The sequence below is a fragment of the Sinocyclocheilus rhinocerous genome, unplaced genomic scaffold (assembly GCF_001515625.1).
Source record: "Sinocyclocheilus rhinocerous isolate Xijiao unplaced genomic scaffold, SAMN03320098_v1.1 scaffold1427, whole genome shotgun sequence".
NCBI classification, from domain to species: Eukaryota; Metazoa; Chordata; class Actinopteri; order Cypriniformes; family Cyprinidae; genus Sinocyclocheilus; species Sinocyclocheilus rhinocerous.
Genome location: NW_015632469.1, coordinates 749,218 through 777,167, shown reverse-complemented (window position 1 = coordinate 777,167; position 27,950 = coordinate 749,218). Strand labels below are relative to the sequence as shown.

At 35.4% G+C, this 27,950-nt stretch overlaps 1 protein-coding gene across 1 annotated transcript in view; it reads left to right on the top strand.

Annotated features, from left to right (window-relative positions):
* Nucleotides 1-27,950, top strand: part of fstl4 (follistatin-like 4) — a 202,096-nt gene that overhangs the window by 42,994 nt on the left and 131,152 nt on the right. The window contains exon 4 of the mRNA XM_016555391.1: nt 26,249-26,476. Coding sequence (XP_016410877.1) covers nt 26,249-26,476 — 228 coding nt within the window. The remainder of the gene's footprint in view (nt 1-26,248; nt 26,477-27,950) is intronic.

The window sequence follows — 27,950 nt, the reverse complement described above, 5'->3', positions numbered from 1 at the left end:
TTTTTAAACACTTCCTTTAAAAAAAAAAAAAAACAGTTTAATTAGAAAAAAATACAGGTCAATAATGTTATTTCAATTTAGCCTATAAATTATTGTTTATACTACATTTTCACTTAAAATGACATAACATATGATAATTTAACTTTAGCATTTAATGCATTGCATGACAAAATTACTTGCATTAGGCTTGCTGCGGTAGTTGGTGTTACTAGCATTACACAGTGTTCAGACTTACACCAATTACATTACTTTTCCACCGCAGGTGTGTCTCAGACAAAAGCAAGAGAGGTTAGGTTAACGGGTTAAACTGGGATTTGTTATGTGGGGGGCTCTGTGGTTTCAGGCTTTCGAGGGGTGCACCTGTTCATGCAAAGCCTACAAAATATTTTATCAATTGACAAACTTTAAAATATAACAAGTTGAAAGAGTCCTCTGCTATGAACACAGAAATGTTGATCAAAATCATTCTAGATGCTGGCAATATGTGGAAAGCTGTCTGCAGGATTTTAAAAATCAAATTGAAGAATTTTAAGACCTTTTTTAAGATCTGCAATTAAAATATAAAATTAATTTAAAAATAAATACCGTATAAGCAGGGTAATGTAATGTCTATGGTAACGTATTAAACTGTAAAATGACTGTAAAACATGGTTTACAACTGATATTTTACAAAAACAAAATAAATTATAAAATGATAAACCTTACATTTCAGCCTTTAAACCTTTTTTTTTTTTTTTCAAGAAAATGGAGTCAAAAGTATCAATTTTTATATTCATTTAAACAATTATATTATTAAATAACATATAAATATATTTTACTGTCTTGATTGTGTACATTTTTATTATACATTACCTTCTTGTCGATCCACCCGTTCACATGGGTTGATTTTCACATTGGTCTGAACAAAAACAGCATACAGGCTTATTGAAAATGCAAATTAATTCTCTGCCAGATGGTGGCGCTTTCAGAACGGCAGAAATATAGTTTCCCCAGTAACGGCTATACATAAAGCAGTGCAGCAGATGACAGTGCTCGTATTTATTAAATGAAATCACAGCCTTTTAAAGATTAATTGTCACCATATCACAATTCTTGTCTTTCCGTCCCCAAATTTAAGACCTCCTAAAATCATAATTAAGACTTTCTTGTACCATTTTTGACTTTTTATGTCCTTAAATTTAAGACTTTTAAAGGGCCTGTGAACTTTCCTAATTTTTGAGAATGCCATTGTTTTTCACTCACTGAAAGTTTCATCTGTCTGCATGGATTCGGACCGGAGTCTGCCAGTTGACGACCCCTGTTGTAGACGATATATCTCATAACCCTGGTTACACTCCTAGTACCACTGCAGCCAAGGAAACAGAAAAGGTCTGAACCCCCCCCCCCCAAAAATAAAAAATAGTGTAAACATCGGTTCATCATGCAATTGCTTTCTTTTTTGATTTCATGGCGACTTTGAGGATGTCTAGATAGGCCTGAAAACAAGAGAGATTCAAAGGTCTCAAGTTTTTTCATCTTTCTCCTCTTTGCTGTCTCTGTCACTTTGGATCTGCCAAATCCGCCAGTGTTTTCCTGAAATCCTCTGTGCACAATGCAGATGGCAGCTGAGCAGCCTGGATCTGCGGCGGCCGGTGAGTCCGTGTGTGATGCAGTGGCTGATGGGAACGCTCTCTGCTCACAGCCACGCTGGGAAATACGTAATGTGTGATCTCAGCTCAACTCCACAGTGTTTACCGCTAAGCATTGTGCTTGTTTTGCTGTAAAAATGCTCCGTTTTGCTTTGATAAACAAGTTTATCATCCCTCAGCTGTGTTTCAAAGTCTGTATCGATTTATTCATGTTTGCATTAAGCATTATGAACCCCCTCCCTGTGCCGCACACTGTCATCGATCGTTTCAGGCACCGCAGGGGGTCTTAAAACATATTAAGGGGCCCTTAGTGCAGATGCAAGACACTTGAAATCTGACAGCTCTGAATAAATGCAAATGCAGCATGCCTGAAGACATGCCACGCTCTCGTCCATAGGATGTAAAGCGGCTTTTTTCTTAAAGGTGAAGTGATTGCGTGGAGACATTCTTAGTCTTGGTACATAGTACATACTCAAGGCTGTGTTAACATCTGCAGTAATCAGGTAATGAATATTAATGCGGACAGTTCATTAACAAACTGTCAGATTTTGAGTATTTCCCTCAAGGCTAGACACACATTTGTGGCACGTGAGAGGAGACACACTGGCTATCGGTGTAAAGCTGTGGTTTACAGACTAGTGTCATTGTCTTCTGGCATTTTCTTTTGTCTACAATACATCAAAACATCTTTACATGGATGTTAAGAGTCCGTTTGTGCTTGACTTCACCGTTCATTTGTCATGTGATGAATGAATCAGGGGTCTTTTCAGGCCAAGAACCCCTTGGTGTATATGGGATGTATTGTACATTGTGTAAAATATATAATATGGTGTTAATAAGTGCTGCATAAGTAGAGCCCTATGATTTCTGTAATCCGGACAGAATCACAGAACCCAGTCATAAAAATTATATTTACTCTATAAAAAAAATGTTGGGTTAATAAATTAAAAGTAGTGCTGTATAATTAATCAAATCGCATATTTAAACAGAAAAACAGTGCTGTTGAATTTTTTTTTTTTTTTTGCACGTCTCTGTGTGAATGAGTGTCGCAGTTAAATAATTAAAAATGTTTTAACTTGAAGAAATTGTGACAGAAATACTTAAATATTAAAAAATATATATTTTTAAGGAAAATTAACTAAACAAACAAAAATAAATAAATAAATATACCACAAACCACAATATTTAGAAATATTAATACACAAATAGATGCGCATGAAAACTTTTTAGTGCAAACAACTCAAACAAAGTGAATAGCCTAAAAACAGCCTTTCCATGAAATGTATTTTTTATATGTAGGACATAGATATAAATTATAAACAAAATGAATATTGAGCAAAGTGAAACAAAATCAGGCCGACTGACGAGATAAATTTTTCTTGGCTTCCATTCAGAATTTGAATATTATAAATAACAAAATGATTAATTGTTTAGTTTAAAATTAAGTTAGTTGTAAGAAAATTAATTATTTTGATTATCAACACAAAGAAAATAATATGTCTAATATGTCTAGGTTTAGCCTATACTGTACATTATATTATACACATACTTTTGGAGGTTTATAGGCCTCGTGTTTCGTGTCATGATTTTATTCGTCTTGATTTCTCAAAATGATTCAGTTGTGTGCTCGCATGAATGTACACAGGAGTGCAATGGTAAACAAAATTAAACAAATTTAATGCACTCTTGCTTCACGACGGGTGGTTCTTTGCCTCCACATTATGCATTAAATTGGTTTAATGCACAGCTAGCCTTGATTATCCCTTACTTAATGAATTCCTGTTTTTCCATCCCCAAATTTAAGACCTTATAAATTCTTACACAATTTGCAATATTTAAGACTTTTCAAGGAGCTCCACAGACTTTTTATTCTAGTTATTTTGATTTCAAGTTTTTTATGTGATCCTAAATGCATTTTACAGTTCTTTTTTTAGTCACAAATGCGAGTGAAACACTTGCAGTGTAGGCTCAGCGAGGTTCTATTTGGAGGACGAAACATGCTCCGCTCTCTCCTCGCCTCGGATAGTCCTCAGTCAGACGGGCCGGTCTAAATGCAGTCAGGCGTTCCAGGCATCGGCAGTAATTGAGCTAATGCCGTAACGTATGTGGACAGCTACACGGATGGGCCTCCAGGCTTATTTAAACTTTATAAGACAAGAGAGTGCCGCCCCCCGCGCCTTCTGGATGAATTATGTGTTTGCTCGCCGGTGCACTTCTTTTAACCCTGGTTTCTTCTGCATTATTGATGATCAACAGGGTCAGAATTTGCTTTTAGTGCTCCCTGATGACGGCTTCATCCGGGAAGCCGCGGCGAGTGCACTCATAATATCATGGCTGCTGGAGAATAGACAGGAGGATTCTCAACGACTTTCACCAAAGTAATGCATTTGTGAGTGAGTGAGTGTGTGTGTGTGTGTGTGTGTGTGTGTGTGTGCGAGACACACGGAACAGAAAGAACTGGTGTTGTTTGTATTTTTCCAGTAGAGATTCTCCGGTCACTCTTTCAGCTGTGTTTGTAATGAGGACGCTTCGGCCTCATGCTGCCTTCATATCATGTCACCATGATCATATCTATGTGATGAACACACATGAATGATGTCATTATTTAGCAGTAGGAAAGATGAATCTTGTCGAGGAGGGATGGGCGAAAATATTATCACAGTATGTTTTTTTTTTTCTCGATAGACCTTATGAATGCATGTACTGTAAACTTTAAAATATTTTGGGCCCTATGAAATTGATTATGTTCTGTGTTTTCCAATTGATTTTTTTCTGGATTCTGTGTTTTATGATTTAATACAAGTTTATCATAAAAAATTGTGTGCAATGAAATGAATTAATAAAACTTTATAATTTTAATCAATGTTTTAAAATGTAATTTTAATATATTTACAACAATACACTGCAATAAATTAATTATTTAAAAAATATACTTTTGGTAACACTTTATTTTACAGTGTCCATGTTACACATTACATGTATTTACTGTAGTAATAGCAATAAATTATGCATAATTACATGCAACTAACCCTAAACTAAACCCTCACCCTAACCTTAGCCATATAGAAAGTACATGTAGTTCATTAATATTACTCAGTACTTAAATGTATAATTACAGTATATCAAGGACACCGTAAATTAAAGTGTATTTTGTTTTATCATTTTTATTAATTATTGTTTAGTTTTAGAAATAAGCTTTGCTAATATGTTATTTAATCTAATTTATTTCAGTTTATAACATTTATTGTAATAAAAGTAATAAAAATGTTTTTCTCATGGTTTTAGTTTTAGTTAAGTGTAATAACCCTGTTAAGAACCAAGGAGATCCACGATACCTGGAAAACAAAAAAACAAATGTTTGCATAATACAGCTGATTCTGAGCGAAAGATGCTTTTTGGCAGCATAATGATGCTTTTTGGCCGCATCTACCAGCAAAGGTTCACTAGCTATGCTAACTAACCAAACCTTGAGCCTTGACAAGAACTGCAAGACAGCAGTAGTTTGGTTGTTAGCAACTTTCCACCTGTCACACACATTCACATCTGATCGGGGAGAGGCAGGTGGCGTTTCAGTGGAGTTCGGCCAATCAACTCATATGTAATTAAATTAGTTCGGTCTCTGAAGCGGCTCTTAGCAGACTAAGATTGACTAAAGTCTTGACTAAACACACACACACAAACACTGAAACAATTAATGAGCAGCGGCGAGCGCTTCAGCGTTTGGCCGTTTGATTAAGACAGCTGTAGCTAATTTGCAGCCGGGGCATTTTTGAGTAACGGCCAAAATTAGGACGGTTTTTCATGAGGTTTTTTTTGTGCTCTGCGAAATAATTATGCGGGCCAAAGAGAAGTAAATCATCTGTGACTGATGACAAATGCCTTGCATTTGCTGAAAGTATTAATTTCAATAGCATCCATTAGCAGCATACGAGCCGCCGTCCGCTTTGAAAGAGCGTGTGGTCACTCATTCATTTGGTGTCTGTCTGGCCTGAGGTTTGTTGTGTTGAACTTTTCTTTTACAGCCCACTCTGTGTTCCTCTGACTGGAGGTCTTTTTGGTTTTACACTGGTGAGTCAGAGACACAGCAGAGGCTTCTTTTAGATTTCCATAGAGGTGTAATGCTCTCATGCTGATCTCTCATCACTTATTTACCACAACATCTATTATGGATTGTGATTCGATTGAGAGAGAGGAGTTCACGTTCTGCTGGCCCTCCATGAACCCGTAAGTAAGTTTGCTGTTGTGAGGAAGAGAACAATGTCTTTTGACAGAGAGCCAATCCTGAACTATTACAAAAACTGCTTTTAGAAACTTTATCCCTCATGTCTTGTTTCGGTCATTTTGACCCAGAGAGGATCTTCTTTTTCCAGAAAATGCTAGTTAACGTTATCGCATTGGGCTAAAACTTACTAACTTTGCTCACATAGGGTGTAACTTAACAAAAAAAGTATATGCCAGGCAGGGTTTGAAATTAACACCCACCAACCCGCCAAATGTGGGTAAAAATCAGCTGTGGCGGGTAACGCTGTCAAATCATTAGCCAATTTGGCGGGTTACGTTTCGTAAGTTATGTTCACTCATTAATTTCTTGGGGAAGTTCATGCAAGCCAAATCTGTGCAGGCTTAGCGCAAATACTGAACTCGTAAGACATCATGACATTATCGAGTATATTGCAAAAACCAAACAAAACACACCTACAGAGTGCATGCATACGCGACGTGATGAAGTCTGGTTAGACTAAGTTAGTGCGCGTACGCATTTAGAGTGCGTTCATTCACTGCATGATTTAGCCTATTAATATGCATTAAGAATGATCACATAATTCAAGATAAGGGAGCAGAAAATGTATATATTTATATAAATTCATAGTTAATCAATATCACATGAAGAGTATTATTATAATTGACTGATTAAATGTAAGAATTTGACTCAAAAGATGATGTACACTCATCATCAAAATAACCAGCCTACAAAAAAATAGCTTATACATTTCTTATGTTGTATATTACCAAATATTGGATTCAATCTTTGAATCCACTTGTTTTCTTTCAATTAGCACAGGTTTTGTATTTCTTGATAAGGCCTAATTGATTTTAGCTTATGCATTTCAGTTTTTGAGTGAATATTGCTGAAATTATGAATAACTAATGTTTTTTTTCACTCAAAAACATAAAAAGGTGCATGAGCTCAGATCAGTGAGACCTATGACCAATCACTTCCAAAAAGAAATATAAAACCTGTTCTAACTGAAAGAAAGATTGAATCCAAGATGATACCGTAGTAGATGATAGATGTACAAACAATTTAAAAAGGCCGGTCATTTTGACTGTAAAATCTAATTACATGAAGGCTTTTCAACACAGCGCAAGGGTTAAATGTTCATTTTTAACTTGTAGCATAGTCAAATCAAAAGAGATGGTCCTCACTGTAGAACACAATATCCAGGGGGCATGGTTGGATCCAGATCCAACTCCTCCCATCTTACATATACCTAAACCTACCCGTCTCCACCCCCGATCCCTAAACCTACCAATCTCCACCCCCTGGATGTGGATCCAACCACGCCCCCTGGATCTTGTGTTCTGCAGTGAGGTGCTACTGAATCAACATGCAACAGACAGCTTGAAAAACAATAGGACAATAGCTATGTTTACATCTACCTTTTCTTATGCACATTTTGGGACATCGCATAAAAAAGATGCTGAATGGAAACGGAAAGATGCGCATAAATTCTAAAAATCATTTTAATCATGAATTCAAAGATGCTGCATACATGCAGTGTTTTTTATTTTATTAAATTTAGGGACTGTGGGTACAGGTTTACCAAACATGCTGTATGTGGCTGATCTGGCTCTCAACATGTACTGTATATAACAATAACGATATTCTTATTTTCTGTCCTTTGCATCAATATGTTGGTTTATAAGACAGAAGTAGAAGGGTTTTGTGACATGCTGTAGGTGACTCAGTGCTGCCGGTGCGCTCGTCCCCTCATGGCCCCGCTGCTGCTAAAACAGACATGAACTCTGGCTGCTTGTCCCTCTGATGCAGCACTTCAGCTCACTCAACAACAGCCGCTCCGCCGCAGGACCGCTGCCAGCGCGCATCAGCCTCCCGTCTTAAGTGTCAGATTGAAATATTCATCAGGAATACTACACAGAAATAAACATTAGCCTGGACGACATCAACCTTCAACACAAGTCAGTGATGTTGGAGAACCGAACCAACAAATGTCATTTCCACCACATCTTCAATTATGCATTCAGTAGAACATCCTATATAACATTCCACGGTGGACGTGGCATTTCCATTATTTCCTATTGTAACATACACTGAAAAAAATTTACTTTCGACAAAAAAAGAAATATATATGTATTTCAGATTTACTTTTAAGAATATTGAAGAATATTTTAACCAAACAGTTGCTGGTAGCCATTGACTTCCATAGTATTTTTTTTCCATACTATGAAAATCAATGGCTACCAGCAACTGCTTGTTCAAAATATCTTCTGTGTTCAACAGAAAGAAAAAAAAAATCATAAATAAGTTATTTTAACATCATATGTATTATATCTCCTATTTAAAAATTAAATCCAAAATGTATTCAGCATGAATTGAAATCAACTAGCTCCATCACATGTTATCATATCATATATTATATACACTGTAAAAAGTGGTAACTTGCAACTGTTACCTTAAAGAGATATTTCTACCTAATTTAATTAAGCTGTGTTACCATTTTTAGATCACCCTTTTCTGAGTGTAGATGAAGTGATGGTGAAGCTAGGCAAGGCAAGTTTATTTATATAGTACATTTCATACACAATGGTAATTCAAAGTACTTTATATAAAATTAATTAAAATAATCATAAAAAATAATCACAGCAATAAAAACAAGGAATTTAACTTGAAAGGAACTTAAAATGATTTAAATATTGATTTAAAATGAATTAAAACAGTTAAGAATGGAAAATGATTATACATAAAATACAGTGCAATCAGTTCGGACGTAGCACAGTGCTCATTCAATAAATGTACAGCTAAACAGATGAGTTTTGAGTCTGGATTTAAATGTGGCTAATGTTTTAGCACATCTGATCTCTTCTGGAAGCTGATTCAAACTGTGGGCGGCATAATAGCTAAAAGCGTATTCCGCTTGTTTTGTGTGAACCCTTGGTATTTCTAACTGACTCAATCTTAATTATCTGAGTGGTCTGTTAGGTTTATATTCAGTGTGCATTCACTCTTAAAAATAACGGTGCTCCACGATGCCATAGAAGAACCTTTTTTGTCTAAATGGTTCCATAAAGAACCTTTAACATCTGAAGAACCTTTCTGTTTCACAAAAGGTTCTTTGTGGTGAAGGAATGTTCTTCAGATTATAAAAAGGTAAGAAAGAGAATGACTGAATGGTTCTTTGTGGACTCCATTGATGGAGTCAATGGGGCTGTAGTCATTTAGCGATAAGGCTAGGTAAACCTGGGTATCATCTGCATAGCTGTGATAGGCAATTTACTTCTTTCTCATTATTTGAGTTAGTGGGAGCATATACAGGATAAACAAGAGCGGTGCAAGAATTGATCCTTGTGGGACTCCGCATGTCATAGACGTCCACTTAGACTTATGCTCTCCTATACTCACATAATAACCTCTTCCTTCTAAGTATGACCTGAACCATTTGAGGACCATCCCAGAAAGCCCGACCCAGTTTTCCAGTCTCTCTAGAAGTATGTTATTATCAACAGTGTTAAACGCAGCACTGAGATCTAGTAGTACCAGCACTGTTATTTTGCCAGAATCAGAATTTAAGCGAATATCATTTATTTGCTTAAATGATAGAATAAATGATGATATAAGCTAGATGGCGTTTTTACGAACAGTTCCCACAATAAACAATTAATTAGTAGTACCAATAGTAGTCAAGTAGTCAGAGTTTTTTAGAGAGATTTTAGCTGAATGTTTTAAAAGTGCTCCTATCATGAAAACAGATGAGAGATTCTAACTTTAGTCCAGTGGAATAATTCATGGCATATTACTCACTGAATCAGGTGAGCAGATCATAAGGTCTCTGTGTTCAATGTCCTCGAGCAGAATAACAAGAAAAAACCAAGAGGTGCAATATTTTGGTTACACAAATAAATGGTAGCACTTTACAGTATGGCTCCATTGGTTAACATTAGTTAATGTATTAGGAACCACAAACTAACAATGAACGATTTTACAGCATTTGTTAATCAAGGTTAATTTGACTCTATAAATATACTATTCATTGTTAATTCATGTTCGTTTATTGCTAAATTATACCGCTTAATATATGCTAAAATATATTTGTTAATTTTCACTAACATAGACTGATTTAATAAATGCAAAATTATTGTTCATTTCTAGTTCATGATACCTATCTAATTACTAATGCTATTAATTAATTGAACCTCATTGTAAAGTGTTAACCAACAAATGTAAATGTTTAGACGATACATTGTCTGCAGAAAAAGTGCTAGTTTGAAATAAATTAATTACTGAATGAATCCACGTTTTTGAAGGAGTTGAGTCAATGATTCAGTGAGTCATTTATAAAGACAGTCTTCATTTCTGAATGAATCAGCTATTTGAACAAATCAGTTGAATGAATGACTCGCTCATTAGGATATATTATACAGTAATATATTATAATATAATATAATCCATTACAGTTACTGATCTTTTATTATTGTTGTTAACAGTTAGTTCCCTTTCAGTCGGTCACTTTTGACGTCACGTCGGGACCGACGAATGGGAATCTCGCCAGAGAGACCAATCCACTTCGAGTGTAACTAAACGAGCCAATGGACATTTGCACCTGCTGCCTCTTATACCCGCTCTGCGGGGTGTGGCAGCCAGATGCAAATTCCGCATGCCAATGTCCATTGGCTCGTTTAGTTACACTCGGAAGTGGATTGGTCTCTCTGGTGAGATTCCCATTCGTCGGTCCCGACGTGATGTCTCCTTTCCCTCCTTCAGGGAACTAGGGTTACACATGTAACCGAGACATTTCAGTTCTCAAATTTGAGTAGATGAGCTAACTTAAAAGACTGCAGATTTCCACTGTTTGTATTGCTCTGGGGTGTGTTTCCCAAAAGCAACTATGGTCGCAAGTTCTGTTGTTACCAATAGAGTTCAATGGAACTTACCACCATAGTTAGCTAACAATGCTTTTGGGAAACGCACCCCTGATTGGCATGAGCATGTGTTGCTGTTGTACGGCGAGGCGAGAGGAATGAATGCATAGAGCAAAATGCGAATCATCTCTGTTACTGCTTGTGAATGGAAACAGAGTTGTGTGGGTTTTTTTGTCAGGTCAGATCACCTATCTTTTCTTTCTACATGACGACTCATAATAGTGTCTTTGAATAGATTTATATTAGTACATTCAAGAATTTCTATGAATTGTGCATCAGCCACGTCAGGGAGTTGTGAGGCGGTGGGACAACTGCCCAAGAAGTAGGTCATGGGAGCTGCTGAAAAGATAGCAAAATTGCTTTGCAACAATTTAATAGCATATGTATTTCCCAATGGTGCAAAAAAGAGAGGACAATTATGAACGACCAAACCAACCAAGCCACAAAAGTGTTTTCCCTCGGTGGTCTGTCAGAAGATAGCGCTGCTGCAAAACATGCACCGCCAAACCTTCTGTGCCCAAGCATCAGGAACAAGAACTCACCACCGTTGGATGAATTACAGCTGCTGTACACACCCATATTTCATATTCACACATATTTCTGTTTACTTTCCGCTCTCTGCAGGTTAATGCAGAATGCAGTGTTAATAACCGAAAAGTGAAGGACTTCTGTAAGCTGTAATCCATATTTAGTCCTGATTTTTAAAAGAGGTGTGCTTTTTAAAAAGAGGTGCCTTATTCTGCATGAGCATACCATGCAAGATAACATGCAACAGATATAGAGACAACACAGTTTTTGTAAATAAAAAAGTACTTTTGACTTTGTTTTGTGCAGAATAAAAAAAAAAGCTAAGAAGTGCAATATTTTGGCTACACACACATAAAAATGTTAGCACTTTACAATAATGCTCAATTGGTTGACATTAGTTAATGCATTAGGTACCACAATGAACAAATTTTAAATGTATACATTTATAAATATACTATGTATAATTTATGTTAATTCATACATTAACTGTTAATTTATACCACTTAAAATGCATTTGAAATATTAATTTTCACTAATAAATACTTGGATTAATAAATGCTGTAAAATTATTGTTCATTTCTAGTTCACCAGACCTAAAACTAATTACTAATGTTATAAACTAATTGAATTTCATTGTAAAGTGTTAACCAACAAAATATAGATGATGCATTGGGTGCAAATAAAAAGAAGCATTTTCTTCATTACATTTCCATTAAAATTATACGTTTATTTAGGGTCGACTGATATTGCATTTTTCTGTAAATGATATTTAATGTGGAAAAGTTCCAAAAAGCAGTTATCAGTGCTGATTATTTAGTAAAATTGATGTATCAATGTAACTTCCAATATGTATCATTATCAACTAATATTATATACCAATATAATATTATATACAATTATTATACAGTACGTATATCATGATAGGATATTTTGTTGCCCCACTCCTACCAGAATGTAAAAATCGTTTAAATAAAATGGCATGACTTTGTTGGCCTACATCCCACAGGTGCTCATCCACCAGCAGAACCAGGTTATGCATTAATATCTTCTATGTTTATAAGATCAGACACTAAAACAAACTTGGGCCAATTTATAGCTTGCTGATGTCTGTAAAAAGAAGTGCAGTGCTGTTAATTTCGGTGCGAGACAGTGAAAGGCTGGGACACAGCTGCCTGTGCGGCTGCTCTCTGGACTTGTTTACAGAACAATAAACCTCCACCGGTCCTTCACACGCGTGACCTGCCGCACACGGGAAAAGCATTTCTCATCAAGTGCATGGGCTTACAGTACAAAGCACTGCACATAGTGTTGTCCTTTATCTATATCGTCTTATAACGATTCTGTGATTAATATAATGAAAATCAATTACATTCTCTCCAACTCTCTTCTATCCCGAGATGAGCCACCCCCTCAAAATCTGTTCACTGTCTGCGGAGGTTATTTATTTAGAGTTATAATTATAGGAAGCTGTCGTCCCTTCTGGGCTTCTGTACTCCGTCTCCATGTATTTTTAGTAACGGTGCAGGAATGGAAATGCTATCACTAGAGGAATTCTGTAACATAATTATTACAGGAGCACAGAGAATAATGAGAAAAGATATGCTAGGGATCACGGTACCTATGAACTGCTGTCCGCTGTTATTAATTATTGTGAGTCCTCTCTTAAGCGCTTGGGGAAATGTCATTTAAGAGGGACTGCGACAACATTAATGTGTGTGGACAGTATGTGGAGCGCGCCTCATTAACATATGTGAAAATAATGGCTTTAATAACGTTAACAGTGCTGATGCCAGCTTTTACTGCCATTCTAAACACATCAACAGAAATCCAGCAACAGAAATGTTTAGTTTTTTTCTTTTCTTTTTTTGTTCTTTATGCCTGGTCTCAGCCTTGTGCTTCTCACATGACCTTCTATTTGCACAGTTTGATTGAAAATAATAATAATAATAATAATAATAACTATTGTTATTATTATATAAGCAATATCACACTCGTAGACGTGAGATACAGCTGCATATCGGCACGAATGTGATTCAGCCGTAGGCACGGGGCCGCAGACCGATTAACTAAGATTAATAGTTTTTAAATGGGCATTAATGTTTCGAATAAGAAAAAATATATTTTTTAAAAATAGATAAATAAAATAATACTCTAAATGTGAAACTAAAAGCAAGGTGGTGGCAGGTTTCTCTTTTAATGAGTGAATCATTCAATCATTTATTCAAGTGATTAATTCAAACAGCTGATTCACTCAGAAACAAAGCAGGTGACTGTCTTTATGAGTCACTGAATCATTGACTCAATTGATTCGTTCATTCAGTAACGAATCACTGCTGTTTTGCTGAGAGACTCAGAAATGTTCTGCTGTGGCTTTGATTGAAACTATTTTCATTTGTGAAATTGACCAAAACAGACGATACTGACAATATTGTGTTTAGAATGTAAAACAATAATTATAGTTAAACAATAATAATATTTTTTCCATCATTAATCGCACCAAATTAACGTGTTAAATTGAGAGCCATAATAAATATATTTTATATAGTTATGTATATCCTTTGGTTTATTATGCCAGTTTGAAATATAAATTTTAGATTTCCAAACATTCCTTTTTTATGTATATCAATAAACCAATTAGATTTTTAAATGATCATTGAGTCTGTCTTGCATCAACTGAGACTAAAGCTGAAATCCATAGAGGAGCCGTGTCTCCTTCGGTTGAAATGACCTTAGGAATTGTGTTCAGAGATTGTAGGAGAGAGGTGTTTCAAAAGCAAAGGATGATCACACTTATTAATTTGATTATAGTAGAAGTTAATTAAATTGAAAAAAAAAAAAAAAAAATCACATGCTTACTTTATATACATTTTGTGAGACTAAAGCTGAAATCCATAGAGGAGCCGTGTCTCCTTCGGTTGAAATGACCTTAGGAATTGTGTTCAGAGATTGTAGGAGAGAGGTGTTTCAAAAGCAAAGGATGATCACACTTATTAATTTGATTATAGTAGAAGTTAATTAAATTGAAAAAAAATAAAAAAAATCACATGCTTACTTTATATACATTTTTTTTTATTATTGCTTAACTCACTGATTTTTGGTGACTTGAGCGACAAACAGCATTAAGTGGAGCTCAGCTTAATGCAAATGTTTGTTTCTGTGAATTGTGGGGACTTTCCATAGACTTCTATTGCTTTTATACTGACCAAACGATATTTTCTATCCCCTAACCCTAAACCTACCCCTTACAGAAAACCTGTTTGCATTGTTACACTTTCAGATAAACATCATTTGCTAATTTTTATATATTTTTTCCCCCTCGTGGGGACCGCAGGCCGTTCTCCACAATGTCAAAAAAATGCAGGTTTTACTATCCTTGTGGGGACATTTGGTCCCCACAATGTAGCATAAACAAGTACACACACACACACACACACAAATATTTTAAAATATGCATCATATTTTGTTATGTACTAAAAAAATTTAATGAAATCCACAATAATTTCTGCAGTGAGTAAAGCAATCCAGTATGTGTTCTGCACATCAGCACTCTGGTGTCAAGCCAAAATACTCTTTAAAACAAAAGTATTTCTCTTTCAGGACGTAATAGATTTTATAGACAATTGGATTCCCAATAACTAAAAGCAGGAATTTGGGCCTGTCTGCCTTCTGTTGAATAGAAGTTTTAAACCGGGTAATTAGTTATACATGCTGTACTTCATATGTTTGTACGTAACGTTTGTTAAATTACAGTAACTAATAACACAACTGGGGCCTGTTTCATAAAAGAAGTTTACCAAATAAGCCAGGCTTCTTTCAGTTAGTCTGACTTATTTTGAACCAAATCAACTGACAATAAGTCAGACTAACTGAAATAAACCTGGCTTATTTGGTAAACTTGTTTTATGAAACAGGCCCCTGGTGTTGCTAAACCCTTTTCTTGTTTTTGAGGATAAAATTGCTAGAATTTATTCTTGTTTACTAAATTAGTGTGACTTACTAATATTAGTGAGTTCGAGCAAGTACTACAGTAAGGTAAACAACTGCAATTATTTCTTACTATGATTTGTGGTAAATTAGTTTTCCTGAATCAGTCACTGAAAATAAGAGGCGTTTATCATTTGCAAACATGATGCCGTGTGGCGCTTCTGAGTGTTTTAGTGAATTAACTGATTTGAGAAAAATCTCTGAGGTTCCTTTGGTTAAATTCCTACTTGATATTGATAAATGACTCATATTGACATGATTAATAGTCGGCAAATCATTATTCAGTCTAATTTGACTATAGTGATTATCTTGTCTCTGCAGCTGGCCTGCAGCCTTTAAAATCTGCAGTATGATATTAATATTACGGAAAGGAAATGCATCATCACGAGCTGATGCCGGGTCAGAGGTGCTACAGGAAGGTGCCCTTGGTCTCGGGCTGCGTGGGACGGTGGTCTGCTGCTAGATAGAGGAGCTGCTGCGTCAGCGCTGCTGCACATGAATTGATATTAAGCCACCAGCCGGTTTACAAGGACACATAAATAACCATGTAGAAAATATAATCAAACGTCTACAGAGCAGAGTGAATTATTAAATCTGTACTGTTTATCAAATATAATATCCAGCATATAGTTTGTGCTTGAGCACATATAATAAGGACCAACCACGTTTTGTGCTTCAATAAAATAGGAGTGAAGCAAATAAAATAAATGGATGATTCTTCAACTGTTGTGTCCTTGGGGTTGATTTTTATTAAAATATATTTCAAGCTTTTTGTTATATGAAGATCGCATTAAACCTCTTAGAAACTTTTGTGTCTTCATCATTTATTTTTGCTATATTTTCTCACTGCTATTTTTTTTAGTGTTATTTGTATAGCTTTGATTAATATTTTGAATATTTTTTCTTTATATATATATAGATATTTATTTTAATTTTAGTTAAAGTTTTAGTAATGTTTCATGTTTTTTTTGTCATTTTAGTAGTTTTTTTAATGTCTATATGGTTTTTATTTATTTATTTATTTGTTTAAATTTCAGTTTTAGTTATACTAAACTATACTTACAAGTTAAACTTAATTAAAAATGAGAAAAGTTGCCTTGCCAACTAACTGAAATAGAACCTTTTTTATTTTATGTTATCTATTTTTATTTTTGATTTATTTGATTTTGGTCAACATTTATTTTATAAGTAACAAAAATGTATTATTTTTTTATGGTTTTAGTTAACTATAGTAACCCTGTTTTATGACATAAAACATATAGGTCTAGGAACATTTCTCCAATAATTCCTTAGGATAAATAAAAGCAAATTGCATTTGATTTGTATTCCCTGGGAACCGAACCCATGACCTTCTTGTTAGTGCCATGTTCTACTGTTTGACCTGCAGGCTGTCATACAGTAAGAGTACAGCTATGAAATACTGTAAATGTGTGCAGCAGCTCAGATCATTTGATCTTGGGAGGGTTTGATGAGAAAAGTTTGAGATCATATGAAGTCTGCAGGCACATTATTGAGGTCTGTTCTGAAACTCTAGAGGAGACACAGATAAGAAATAAATGCCAGCCTATCATGAAGCAACAGTAAATGTTTGGCTGTCTTTCTGTGCTGAGCTGCCTTTTTTCTACAGCTGTCTTCAAACTCTCTTGACTATCTGTTACAAATAAAAGTGGACATCAAAAGTGGATGTCTTTAGCTATTTAGTTGCATCTTGCATTGACGTATTTGTGCATCCGCTAGAAAAAACATATAAATAAAATGGGTCAATATCACCATAATGTACCTTTCAACCCTCAAAATACTCAAAAATTTTGGTTTTAATTTCCCATTCGCTTTATGTCATATCATAAATAGCAGACACTCAAGTATTATAGAAACATATTAGCTGAGCTCCCACACATTTTTTTTTTAGATAATTATGGGCCATTATTCGAAGCATAAAACAAGATATGTCCACCCTGTCATGGACATATATATTGCAGTTAAAGACGTTTTCATTGCAAAATTAAGATGCAAATTATATTTTCTGAAAGGTATGATGTCCCTTTCCTAAACAGGGTTATTAAAAAAAATTATATAATAATAATAAATAATATAATTACATCCTCAATCACATTTATATACCCCCCCCCATTCCTTTTAGTTTTTAGCAATATTAATATGTCCACCCTGTCATGTTTATGTCCACTTACATATTTTGAAAATACTGTATTCTAATCACTTATGGCATATTTTATGCCAACAGGGTGGACATGTTAAGCTTTGGCAAAGCAAGTAAGCAAACTCATATGAAGAAAATTTGTCAATTGAAAAGTCACCAACAAATTTCACCTCATCCGTTGAAATTCCCGCCAAAAATCTGTTGTCCTGATGTCACTAAAGGGGATGGCCTTTCCTTAAAGGGGCGGATTCCCCAATATGACAGGGTGGACAACAATTCAATGGACATGGACAAACTCTTCTTTTTTATTAAATAAAAATATAGTTTTTATTACTGAATGATCAATACACTCAAATTGAGTAATCTCTTATTTAACAAAATATTAATAGAATATATATTTTTTTAATTTTGTGATTTGACAATATTCTACTATCATTCAAATTTAATGAGCAGTGCATGGGACATAGCAAAATAAAAAATCTAGAAAATTTATCTAAAGAGCCACGTAATGCTTTTTTTATGAATATAAAAACTTAGCCTAATATAACACACCCTTTCATAGTAATTTTTATGTTAAGTTATCATGGCAAATGAGTTATTTATGTACAGGACACCAGAAGGCACCCTACAGTGATATTGACCCAAATATAAGGGTCATTTAACTCTTTCCCTGATTCCAGAAAAATTTGTTGTGTGAATGTCTGAACATGTAATATGTCAAAAGAAGAGCCTCTGCTTTTGAACAAAAACAAACAAAAAAGTTTTATTCTAGTTTCATGCATTAATTTTTTTTATCAACACTTGAATGTGGGCAAATTTCATAACAAAGCGACATTTTGCACAAAAAGCTGAGAAAATTATTTTTTGAAAATTATTATATTTTTGTCAAAGACTACTGTATGTCTGGATAGGATTCAGAATGGTGATTAAATCCTAGATGGAGTAGATTGAGTGCATCAACACTTCCAAAGCTTCACAGTCCTAAACCACGTCCTGGCTTGACATTTCATTCTCTAACATTAGGCGCTTCAGGAAAAGCAAGCTATGAGAGTCATATTGATGTTAAATATGTGAGCTATCTGTAATCTAGGAAATTTTGTAGCTTGACAAATAGGCTGGTCACCTCAGCTGTGTACCACAACTAGTCTTTTACCAAAGTAACTGCTCTCTTCAGAGTGTTTGTCCTTGATTCATTCCTCCACACCTGCGATCCATGACACACAGCTGCAGTAAACCGTACTACATACCAGCCGCATGCCGATAACAGATGGAGCGGCAATCTGAAGATCAATAAAGTGTTATCAGACCACCCAGTAAGTTAAGTGCTGCGGTATTGGGTATTGGGTTGATGGAGCTGGCTTTGAGTTTGTGTGTTTACATCTGAAATCTTTAGAATACTCAACCTGTCACACACACACACACACACACACACACACACACACAAACACACACGCTGGTTTCCATTTTTTGTGGGGACCCTCCATAGGTGTAATGATTTTTATACTGTGCAAACGATATTTTCTATCACTCTACACCAACCCTACACCTAAACTTACCCCTTATAGGAAACTTTCTGCTATTTCAGATTTTCAATACACTCCATTCTGTTGGATTGCTTTATTTATGAAGGACACATGCAATGCTTTTGCTTGCTGTAGGCCTACATGTTTTAAGAAAGCTTATGTTTTCCTGAGCAGCCTTAAAACAGGTTTATATTTTAAGTTTGTGTTCTTACTTCACTGGCAAATCACTAGTTCTTGTTTTAAGAATAAATATTTAAAAATAAATAAATAGATACATAAATAAATAGATAGATAGATAGATAGATAGATAGATAAAATAAGTAAAAAATAAAAGTCAATACACTTGTGATATTAATGTTTGAAGAAAAACTAGTTTTGAACCAGAGCTATAAGCTTCAGGAAAAGCAAGCTATGAGAGTTATATTGATGTTAAATATGTGAGCTATCTGTAATCTAGGAAATTTTGTAGCTTGACAAATAGGCTGGTCACCTCAGCTGTGTACCACAACTAGTCTTTTACCAAAGTAACTGCTCTCTTCAGAGTGTTTGTCCTTGATTCATTCCTCCACACCAGGGACACACACACACACACACACACACACACACACACACACATACACTCCGCCTCAGTCACGGCCCTTGAGTTCGTAGCTCATCACTCTTTCTGACATTCACTGTGACCTTGCTTCATTTGGAAGTCATATTTTATCCGGGACATTTAGTAGAACAGACTTGTTGGAAGTATGAATGGCATCGGCTCTCAGAAATGCCTCTTACTGTATCTTCTGTTGTTCTTTATTTCATTATGTTCTCTGATTGGCGAGGAAGTTCGTGCGTCACGGTTGTCAGTGAAAGATCAGATTATTCATGACACGTGAATGATGAGTCTAATGGCAGTGTAAAAACAGCTTCACATTGTGAAGTGACAAAAGACTCAAAGCATCTAGACATTATAAATCTGTCTGTCTGTTTGAAGACCTGATAGATGAACAGGCACACTCTCATGACAATTTGCAACTTTCATGCAAAAAAAAATAAAAAATCAGAACATTTGACCAATTCATGATAACAATTTTTTTTTATTTCAAAGTACTCAACCTGCTGTAAATGTAAAACAAATTCACTTGTTAAATATCTTTGCAGAAACGATATATGAAATATGAAGGCAAATATTGTACAAACTTATAAAAAGTTAAAAAGATAAAAAGTCGAAATTATGACTTACTAAATCGAAATTATGAGATAAAAAGTCGAAATTATGACTTTACAAGTCGAAATTGACTTAATGACTTTATAAACACATTGGTCACAGGATAGTGGTCTATAATGATAAACGAAACATTCTGAAACGAGTTAATTTGGCAGTTTGGGGGACCAAGTTCAATACACACCTTATTAATAAAGCATATACCATTTACAGACAAGCAGAATATAGCCCAGAATATGAACGCAACGTGCTGAGTTGCACGTTAAATCAGTATGTCATAAATTTGACTTCTTCAGGCATTCATTTTTTTCTTACCTGGCAGAAATGGGCTTCCATACTTATTCACCCCCCAAAAACAAACAAACAAAAAAAAAAACACCTTGAGTATTCAAATCAAGCCATTGTCATTCATTTCTACGCAAACATGCTTTCTTTTATATGTAGATCAGGCTGATTACAGATTGCAATTTATTCACAAAACTCAATACTATTTAAGTAACTGAGCATTTATCTGAAAGGCATGTTTGTGTGCACTAGTGATCATGACGGCAGATGATGGAGAAGAAAAGTGTGGCATTATTCATGTGTCACCGCAACAGCATAGATCTACTTATTTCATTAGTGAATCAGGCACTAAACAAATGCAAGTAATTGTGCATGCAATTAATTACTGAACTTTACAAATAATAATTTATTTATTACAAATAATTACTTAAACCACCAGATGCAGGTGTCCCGTCCCATTAAGACAAAATTCTCATGAATAAAAGTGAATTGATAATTAAGATGACTAGATGCCTCTATGATGACAAAATGAATGGTTTGAATTAAAGTTTTGAATTTTTGAATATTTGAATTGAAGGTCCTTCTTTTTTCCAACACAATTTTGAAGCCTCCTCTCCATACATGCTAAGGTATTTCTTCTGTAATTATGTAAAAGCTGATTGTTTTCAAACTTTTTATGGATGTACTGAATTCATTAATGTTAGCATATTAATAATTTAATTTAATATTATTATATATTGATTTAAACATTTGTAATTGATCCTGAGGCACTCTGGTTGAGAACCACTGGCTTGAAGGGAATAGTTGTTTACACTCTAAAAAGAACATTTCCAAAATTGAACATTTCATCGTTCAAGTCGAATTCTTTCTGGCAGAACTTTACAATGCATGTGCTCTGGAGGTTGGAGGGTGGTCTGTGGCTAATGTCAGAGAGGAAGTTGTTCGTATGATGTGAGCTTTCAGGGATTACACCACTGTCGCTCTTGTCTGCGCGACTCCTCGTGAAAGGAATCAATTAGTCACATTTACTTGATGACAATGGGACCAGATCCAGAGCAATCCACGGCTGATGAACAATACTTGCAAACATTCCCTCTGCGATTCCCCGGGTGATTCCTATGAAATGTTTGAGCATCTGTCCTCCAGGCCTGGAGCGATTGCGGACGGACCAGCAGTGGCTTGCAGCTTCTTAACAGTCCCAAGAATGGTCGTGATAAACAAACGCATTAGCTCGTCTACTGAGCAGCTTGGCAGAGTTTGAAAGCTTTCGGTGGAACCTTTAAGACTCATGTATCACCATTGTCTCGCTGCCCACACTGAATGGATTACAAATCAACTCTTTAGCTCCTTAAGTAAATCAGTGCGGAGTGCAGTTGGGAATTGTCAGCGAGCGCATGCCATGATTGCAAAGAGTACGACGTCTCTGCAGAATTGCTAATAGTGCTGTAAAAGGAGCATTTGTGTTTTGGACCAGATTGTTCAACTTGGAGCAGAGAAAGAGCTGGGAAAGGCGAGAGATGGTCGGACAGCAGGCGTCCCAAGAAGAACAAATTATTTTCACAGAAGCAGAGCTCAGCTAAGTGCCTAATCTTCAATGCTCAGAGAATACAAATGATCCGGTAATCGTCTGCAACCTTGACACGGAGGAAGAAGGTCACGATGTTGGGCCGGGTGTTCCTGTCTGCCGTTGCTTTATGGATGTGCGGTAAATAATTAGTAAACCAAACGACGCAGGCTGGGATCTTGAGGGGAGGCACGTATTTTGTGCCCTGTTGATCAGATTTTATTATTACTGTTAGCTAATCTCATTCAAAACCCATAACACTGAGCATCAAAGTTCAGCACGTGCGTCATTGTGCAAGAATCAGAAAGCATGACTGTGTATGTGTTTTTCTTAAAATAAAGTTAACTTTGGCTGCATGTCATGTTATTTAATATTTATCAGAGCTGTTGAAATTGAAGAGTCACACCGGAGTCCAGTCAGCATAGTTTTGAATACCAAATAATACTCATCATAATCGACACATAAGATGAAATCAACAGATGTAGTATCATGAACGAAGCCCATTTGCATTCTAAGTGTAGAACGTGTTTTACAGAGCAAATAAACCAAATCTCCTCCTTAGATTTTCTGATGATGAAGCATACTGCCATATAAAACTAATGCAATCACCCTGTCTATGTGTGGTTTATTTGTGCAGTCTTTTTGTTTAATGGAGAAAACATCACGGAAGTGTAAAATGAACAAAGGTCATAAAGAACATCTGTTCCAACGCTTGCATTTTTGGAGATTGTTAGCTGATTTTGGGAATGGAGCGAAGAAAACTCCATTAACTTGCTACTCTGGATACCTATTGTTTGAATTACACATACCATAACAACACATTTATTTATTGATTTTTTTACCATAGTTAAAGGAACTTACCAAAAAAGAAAGTTTGTATATGTCCAACAGTTCAGTAAGCTTTAAAGGGAACTGAGAAATCAAATTCACCTTGATTTTTTGACATGAAACAGGTCAGTAAAAACATCCTGTAAGTTTCAAAACTCAAAACTTTCTAAATATTTTAAAAACAGCTTTTATTGAAACCAAGCAAAAAAATGTCGCGTTTCAGAATTTGTCACATTATGACATCATACTGTGACAAAAGACCGCCTCTGCAGAAGAAAATCAACACCTGTCTCTACATTATTGCCTCTTTAGCCCCGCCCACTGATTCACGCTTGTAGGAGGAGGAGAGGAAATACTAAAGAGATGTAAACACAGGATTACTTCATTAACAAAACCATAGAGATCTTCCGAGGAGCCTCGGAGAGTCTTTGAACTGCCCTCCTTCCTTGTAATCTTAACACCGTATCTAGATCAGACGCGAGCGTTGTTGTGTTGCATCGTGTCACAAATCCATTTCTCTTTCATGTCAGCGCGAGCACCTGGAGTACATCAGAAATAGAACGGGACATACTGTCAGGGATTTGTTGTGTCAATCACATCCAGCGTAGACAGAATCGCTGATTATAATGGTTGTCTTTAGTCGTGTTGTGCTGCTCGCGTCCAGTGTAGACACAGTAAAGTAAAGAGCTCCAGATCACGTCAGTGAAACACTGTTTGTTTGTTTGCTTTTCTCCAGATTCGTTGGCAAGACAGTTCGACACTGGATTTTCAGAGATACTGAAAGTAAAAGATGATGCAGTGCTGAGTTTGACTATATTGGATAATGTTGCAACACATGTGTTTTTATTACTATATTGCATTGTCTGTTCCAAATCGCTAGTATTTATACGTTTTTAACCCAAATAACCCCTGTTGTTTTCAGAGCACGTCACAGCAGCATCCATCTATTATTTGAAAAATGCAGCAATATGACCAAAATTTTATATAAAATGGTATGCATCACAGTATAGTTATTTTTGCTGGAAATTCCAAAGTGCTCTTATATGACATGCAATCATGTAGTGATGTTACCTGAGTCACGAGATCTCAGCAGTTTGCAGAGCAGCCTATATATTTTTTTGCTTGGTGCCATATAATCTGTACCAGTCAACACATTCTCCTGTCTGAAGGTGCATACCGTTGTAATGCCCATGTAGTATGCTGAGTAGTAGTATACAAAGTAGGAGACGGCGATCCGGGTTTGATGCCACTCCATTGCTCTCAGTCATTGGTCAGGAATTAATTGGGAATCATTTCCTGCCTACCAGCTGTCGCCCGAAGAAAGTACTAAAACTGGCATTGACAATGCGCTAGCCCAAAATCCAGCGCGTGACTCCAGCAGGAGTTTTCCCCTACTGCGCTCCTGCGGCTCTGGAAAGAGCATCCAGACCTCAGCAGCTTTTCCACTGCCAACTGGGGGAATCATCAGGGAGCAAGATTTTACACTTGGCTGAGAAACTTTACATACTATCTGGGATAGAGTGCACCAAAGTGTGTCCAAACTGCATTACAAACATGCTGTTCTGTCTTTGTTTTACGACATTCATGGTAGAGCAGATAGCAACTCATTGTTTCATTTCATAATGTGAGATCAAAAGAGGATATTCAGAGAAAAATGTGAGGGGATTTGAATTTTTTATTTTTTTGATGAAGAGTGTCTCTATATAGTGATGCAGCCGTGACATCCAAAATCCAGAAGACCAATTAGCCTTCAGATTTTTTCTTTGGACATTTTATAATGGGTTTTTCAATTCATAAGCAAAATAAGGTTTATGGTAAATGCAACTTGAACTTTTTGTTCTACAACGTAAACTGCACACACTCACACGCCAAAAGTTCTTATGTACTTATTAGAAACTTATATTTTTAAAAATAAACGTAAACACATCAAAATGTGCATTTTCAGTTTGGGTGTGGGTAATTCACATTGTATCGTCAATTGATATTTACCACAGACCTTGTTTTACTGAAAAACTGAAAATCCCCATTATAAAAACCCATGTGAAAATCACGAGGGAACCCACACTGTAAAATCTTAAATTTAAAAAGCTGTGAACTTTACAGTAAAAAACAGCAGCTGTGGTTACCAGAACTTTACTGTACAAATACAGTAGCAACATTTTAGGTTTTACAGATTAAACTTAAATTTACAGTTATAAAAATTGTGTTTACTAATATAATGTGAACAAATGTTTAGTATGTGGTTTATGGCCTTATTTTAGTGATTTAAAAATACCTTTTTTTATACTAACCACTTTTTTTGATGAAGAGTGTCTCTATATAGTGATGCAGCCGTGACATCCAAAATCCAGAAGACCAATTAGCCTTCAGATTTTTTCTATGGACATTTTATAATGGGTTTTTCAATTCATAAGCAAAATAAGGTTTATGGTAAATGCAACTTGAACTTTTTGTTCTACAACGTAAACTGCACACACTCACACGCCAAAAGTTCTTATGTACTTATTAGAAACGTATATTTTTAAAAATAAACGTAAACACATCAAAATGTGCATTTTCAGTTTGGGTGTGGGTAATTCACATTGTATCGTCAATTAATATTTACCACAGACCTTGTTTTACTGAAAAACTGAAAATCCCCATTATAAAAACCCATATGAAAATCACGAGGGAACCCACACTGTAAAATCTTAAATTTAAAAAGCTGTGAAATTTACAGTAAAAAACAGCAGCTGTGGTTGCCAGAACTTTACTGTACAAATACAGTAGCAACATTTTAGGTTTTACAGATTAAACTTAAATTTACAGTTATAAAAATTGTGTTTACTAATATAATGTGAACAAATGTTTAGTATGTGGTTTATGGCCTTATTTTAGTGATTTAAAAATACCTTTTTTTATACTAACCACACATATACATAATTTTCTCAAAATTACAAACATACATGTTGCGCACATTATTGTAGCACAGTGCTGAATACGGAGTAATCAGACTTTAGCCATTAATATGGGAATTTTATCAGTTTGTCAATTTATGCTTTTCACTGATGGCTGGTTCTTTTCCACTTAAAAACTGTAAATATAACAGTATTTTTTTTTTTTTATCAAATGTAAGGTTGAATCTATTACAATATAATAAGGTAACTTACTCTTAACCAATTAACGTTTTTTACCATAGCAGTTTTACAGTATTTTCCCATTATATAATGATAATTTTTTTTACAGTGCATGGAGAATTAGTCTTCCGGGTTTTGATGTCATGACTGCAGCATGTTTTATGACAGTCTTATGAAAGCAAACAGGGATTGATGACGTTGTTTCACAGGCTGATGAATCACGCACAAATTGATGCTGTTTTTAACGTTTAACCTTACCTCTCTGCAGATGGGGGTCCGTGCAGGAGGGCATACTGTGGCCGGGGTCGGGAGTGTGTGGTCAGGGAAGAAACGGGCCGTGCCGAGTGTGTGTGCCAGGAAAGCTGCCACACTTCGTTTGTGCCCGTGTGTGGCTCTGACGGACGTTTTTATGAAAACCACTGCAAGCTTTACCGCACTGCTTGCCTGCAGCGGAGGAGAATCTATGTGGTCCACAGCAAAGACTGCCTTTTCAAAGGTGAGATGTATGTTCCTCTATGTAGCGCTGCAAACACGAGTGTCCAGTGCTTGTGTGTGTTGTATGTACTGACGGTCAGTGCATCTGCTGCTGCTCCAAATATATTTTTCGGGGGATAATTTTTTAAGAGATGTTTTGAGTCCAGTTCACTTTAATTATGTGGAAATAAGCTATTCTCTGTGAATGTGCAAAACCTCTGATTCATTAGCCGCTATAGGTATCTAAAAGAACAACAAAGTGCGGTTAACAGTTTGCACTACAAAACAGTGTGTTTATAATTATGAGAGTACATTATTATAATAATATAAGAAATACCAGTTTGCAGTATTATGCAGCTTAACAAGCTGTTTTGTAGATAAAAACTGGAAGCAGATGACACTGGAAGCCTTGCACTAGAAATTAACCGCTAATCAGTTTTACTGACATTTTACTGATACTCACTTCTGCATAACTGGATACAGGTTTTTGTAATATTTAATTCACTGATAAATGGCATTTATAGATGCCCCTGTCATTTATTTGTGTTTTTCATTCGAAAACATTAGACTATGTTCATTTATTTTGCCTACTGTTAATATTAGTGTTGCTGCTGTTGTTGTAATAAATAAAAAGATGCAGTGTTTTGTTTTTTTGTTGTAATATGAAGATTAAATGTAACATTTTTGTAAGATGACTGAAATTACAGACGAAAGTGAAATTACAGTATTGATAAAAGTGTAGTTTGTTCAGTTCAGTGTTTTTGTTATAATTATGTCAAAAACAGAAGTAAAATAAATGAATATCACTTCTGCATATTGGTTATCAGACGAATAAACTTGTATATATAACCGTGTGATATTGCTATATATCAGCATCAGTGCTTAGAGCGATATTGGACAGATACGAATGATATATAATTTCGACACAAGTGTTTAAATAAATAAAAAACAACCACTGAGTGTCTTTTAAAAAAAAAAGTCCTTCCGCCACAGATTGAATTCTCAAGTTGAGTTGCAGATCATTCAGGCAAATCTGATTTAAACAGTGGATTATATATCAATATTTCATAGATTCAATGCTTCAACATGCTTAAATAGATGCTTTAACAATTGAAGTGTGACGGATTGGATTCATCTCACGATCGCTGTTTTATAATGAAGGCATAAAGTCTTGAAGTTTTTATTTTTATTTTTATTTCCAACCCATATTACTATATTAATGTTGCTGAAGCATAATGAAACGATGCTGATGCTTAACACATAGACCTTTCAAAAGATGCATCATTCATCAACATTCGTAACATTTGTGGCTAGTATAGTGAATTTAAACAAAATGATATGTGTAAGGATCAGTCGTGCCAGAAGGTTAAAGGGATAGTTTACCCAAAAATGAGAATTATGTCATTATTTGATCACCCTCAAGATGTTCCAAACCTGTTTGAATTTCCTTTTTCACAAAAGAAGATATTTTGAAGAATGTTGGTAGCCATTGACTT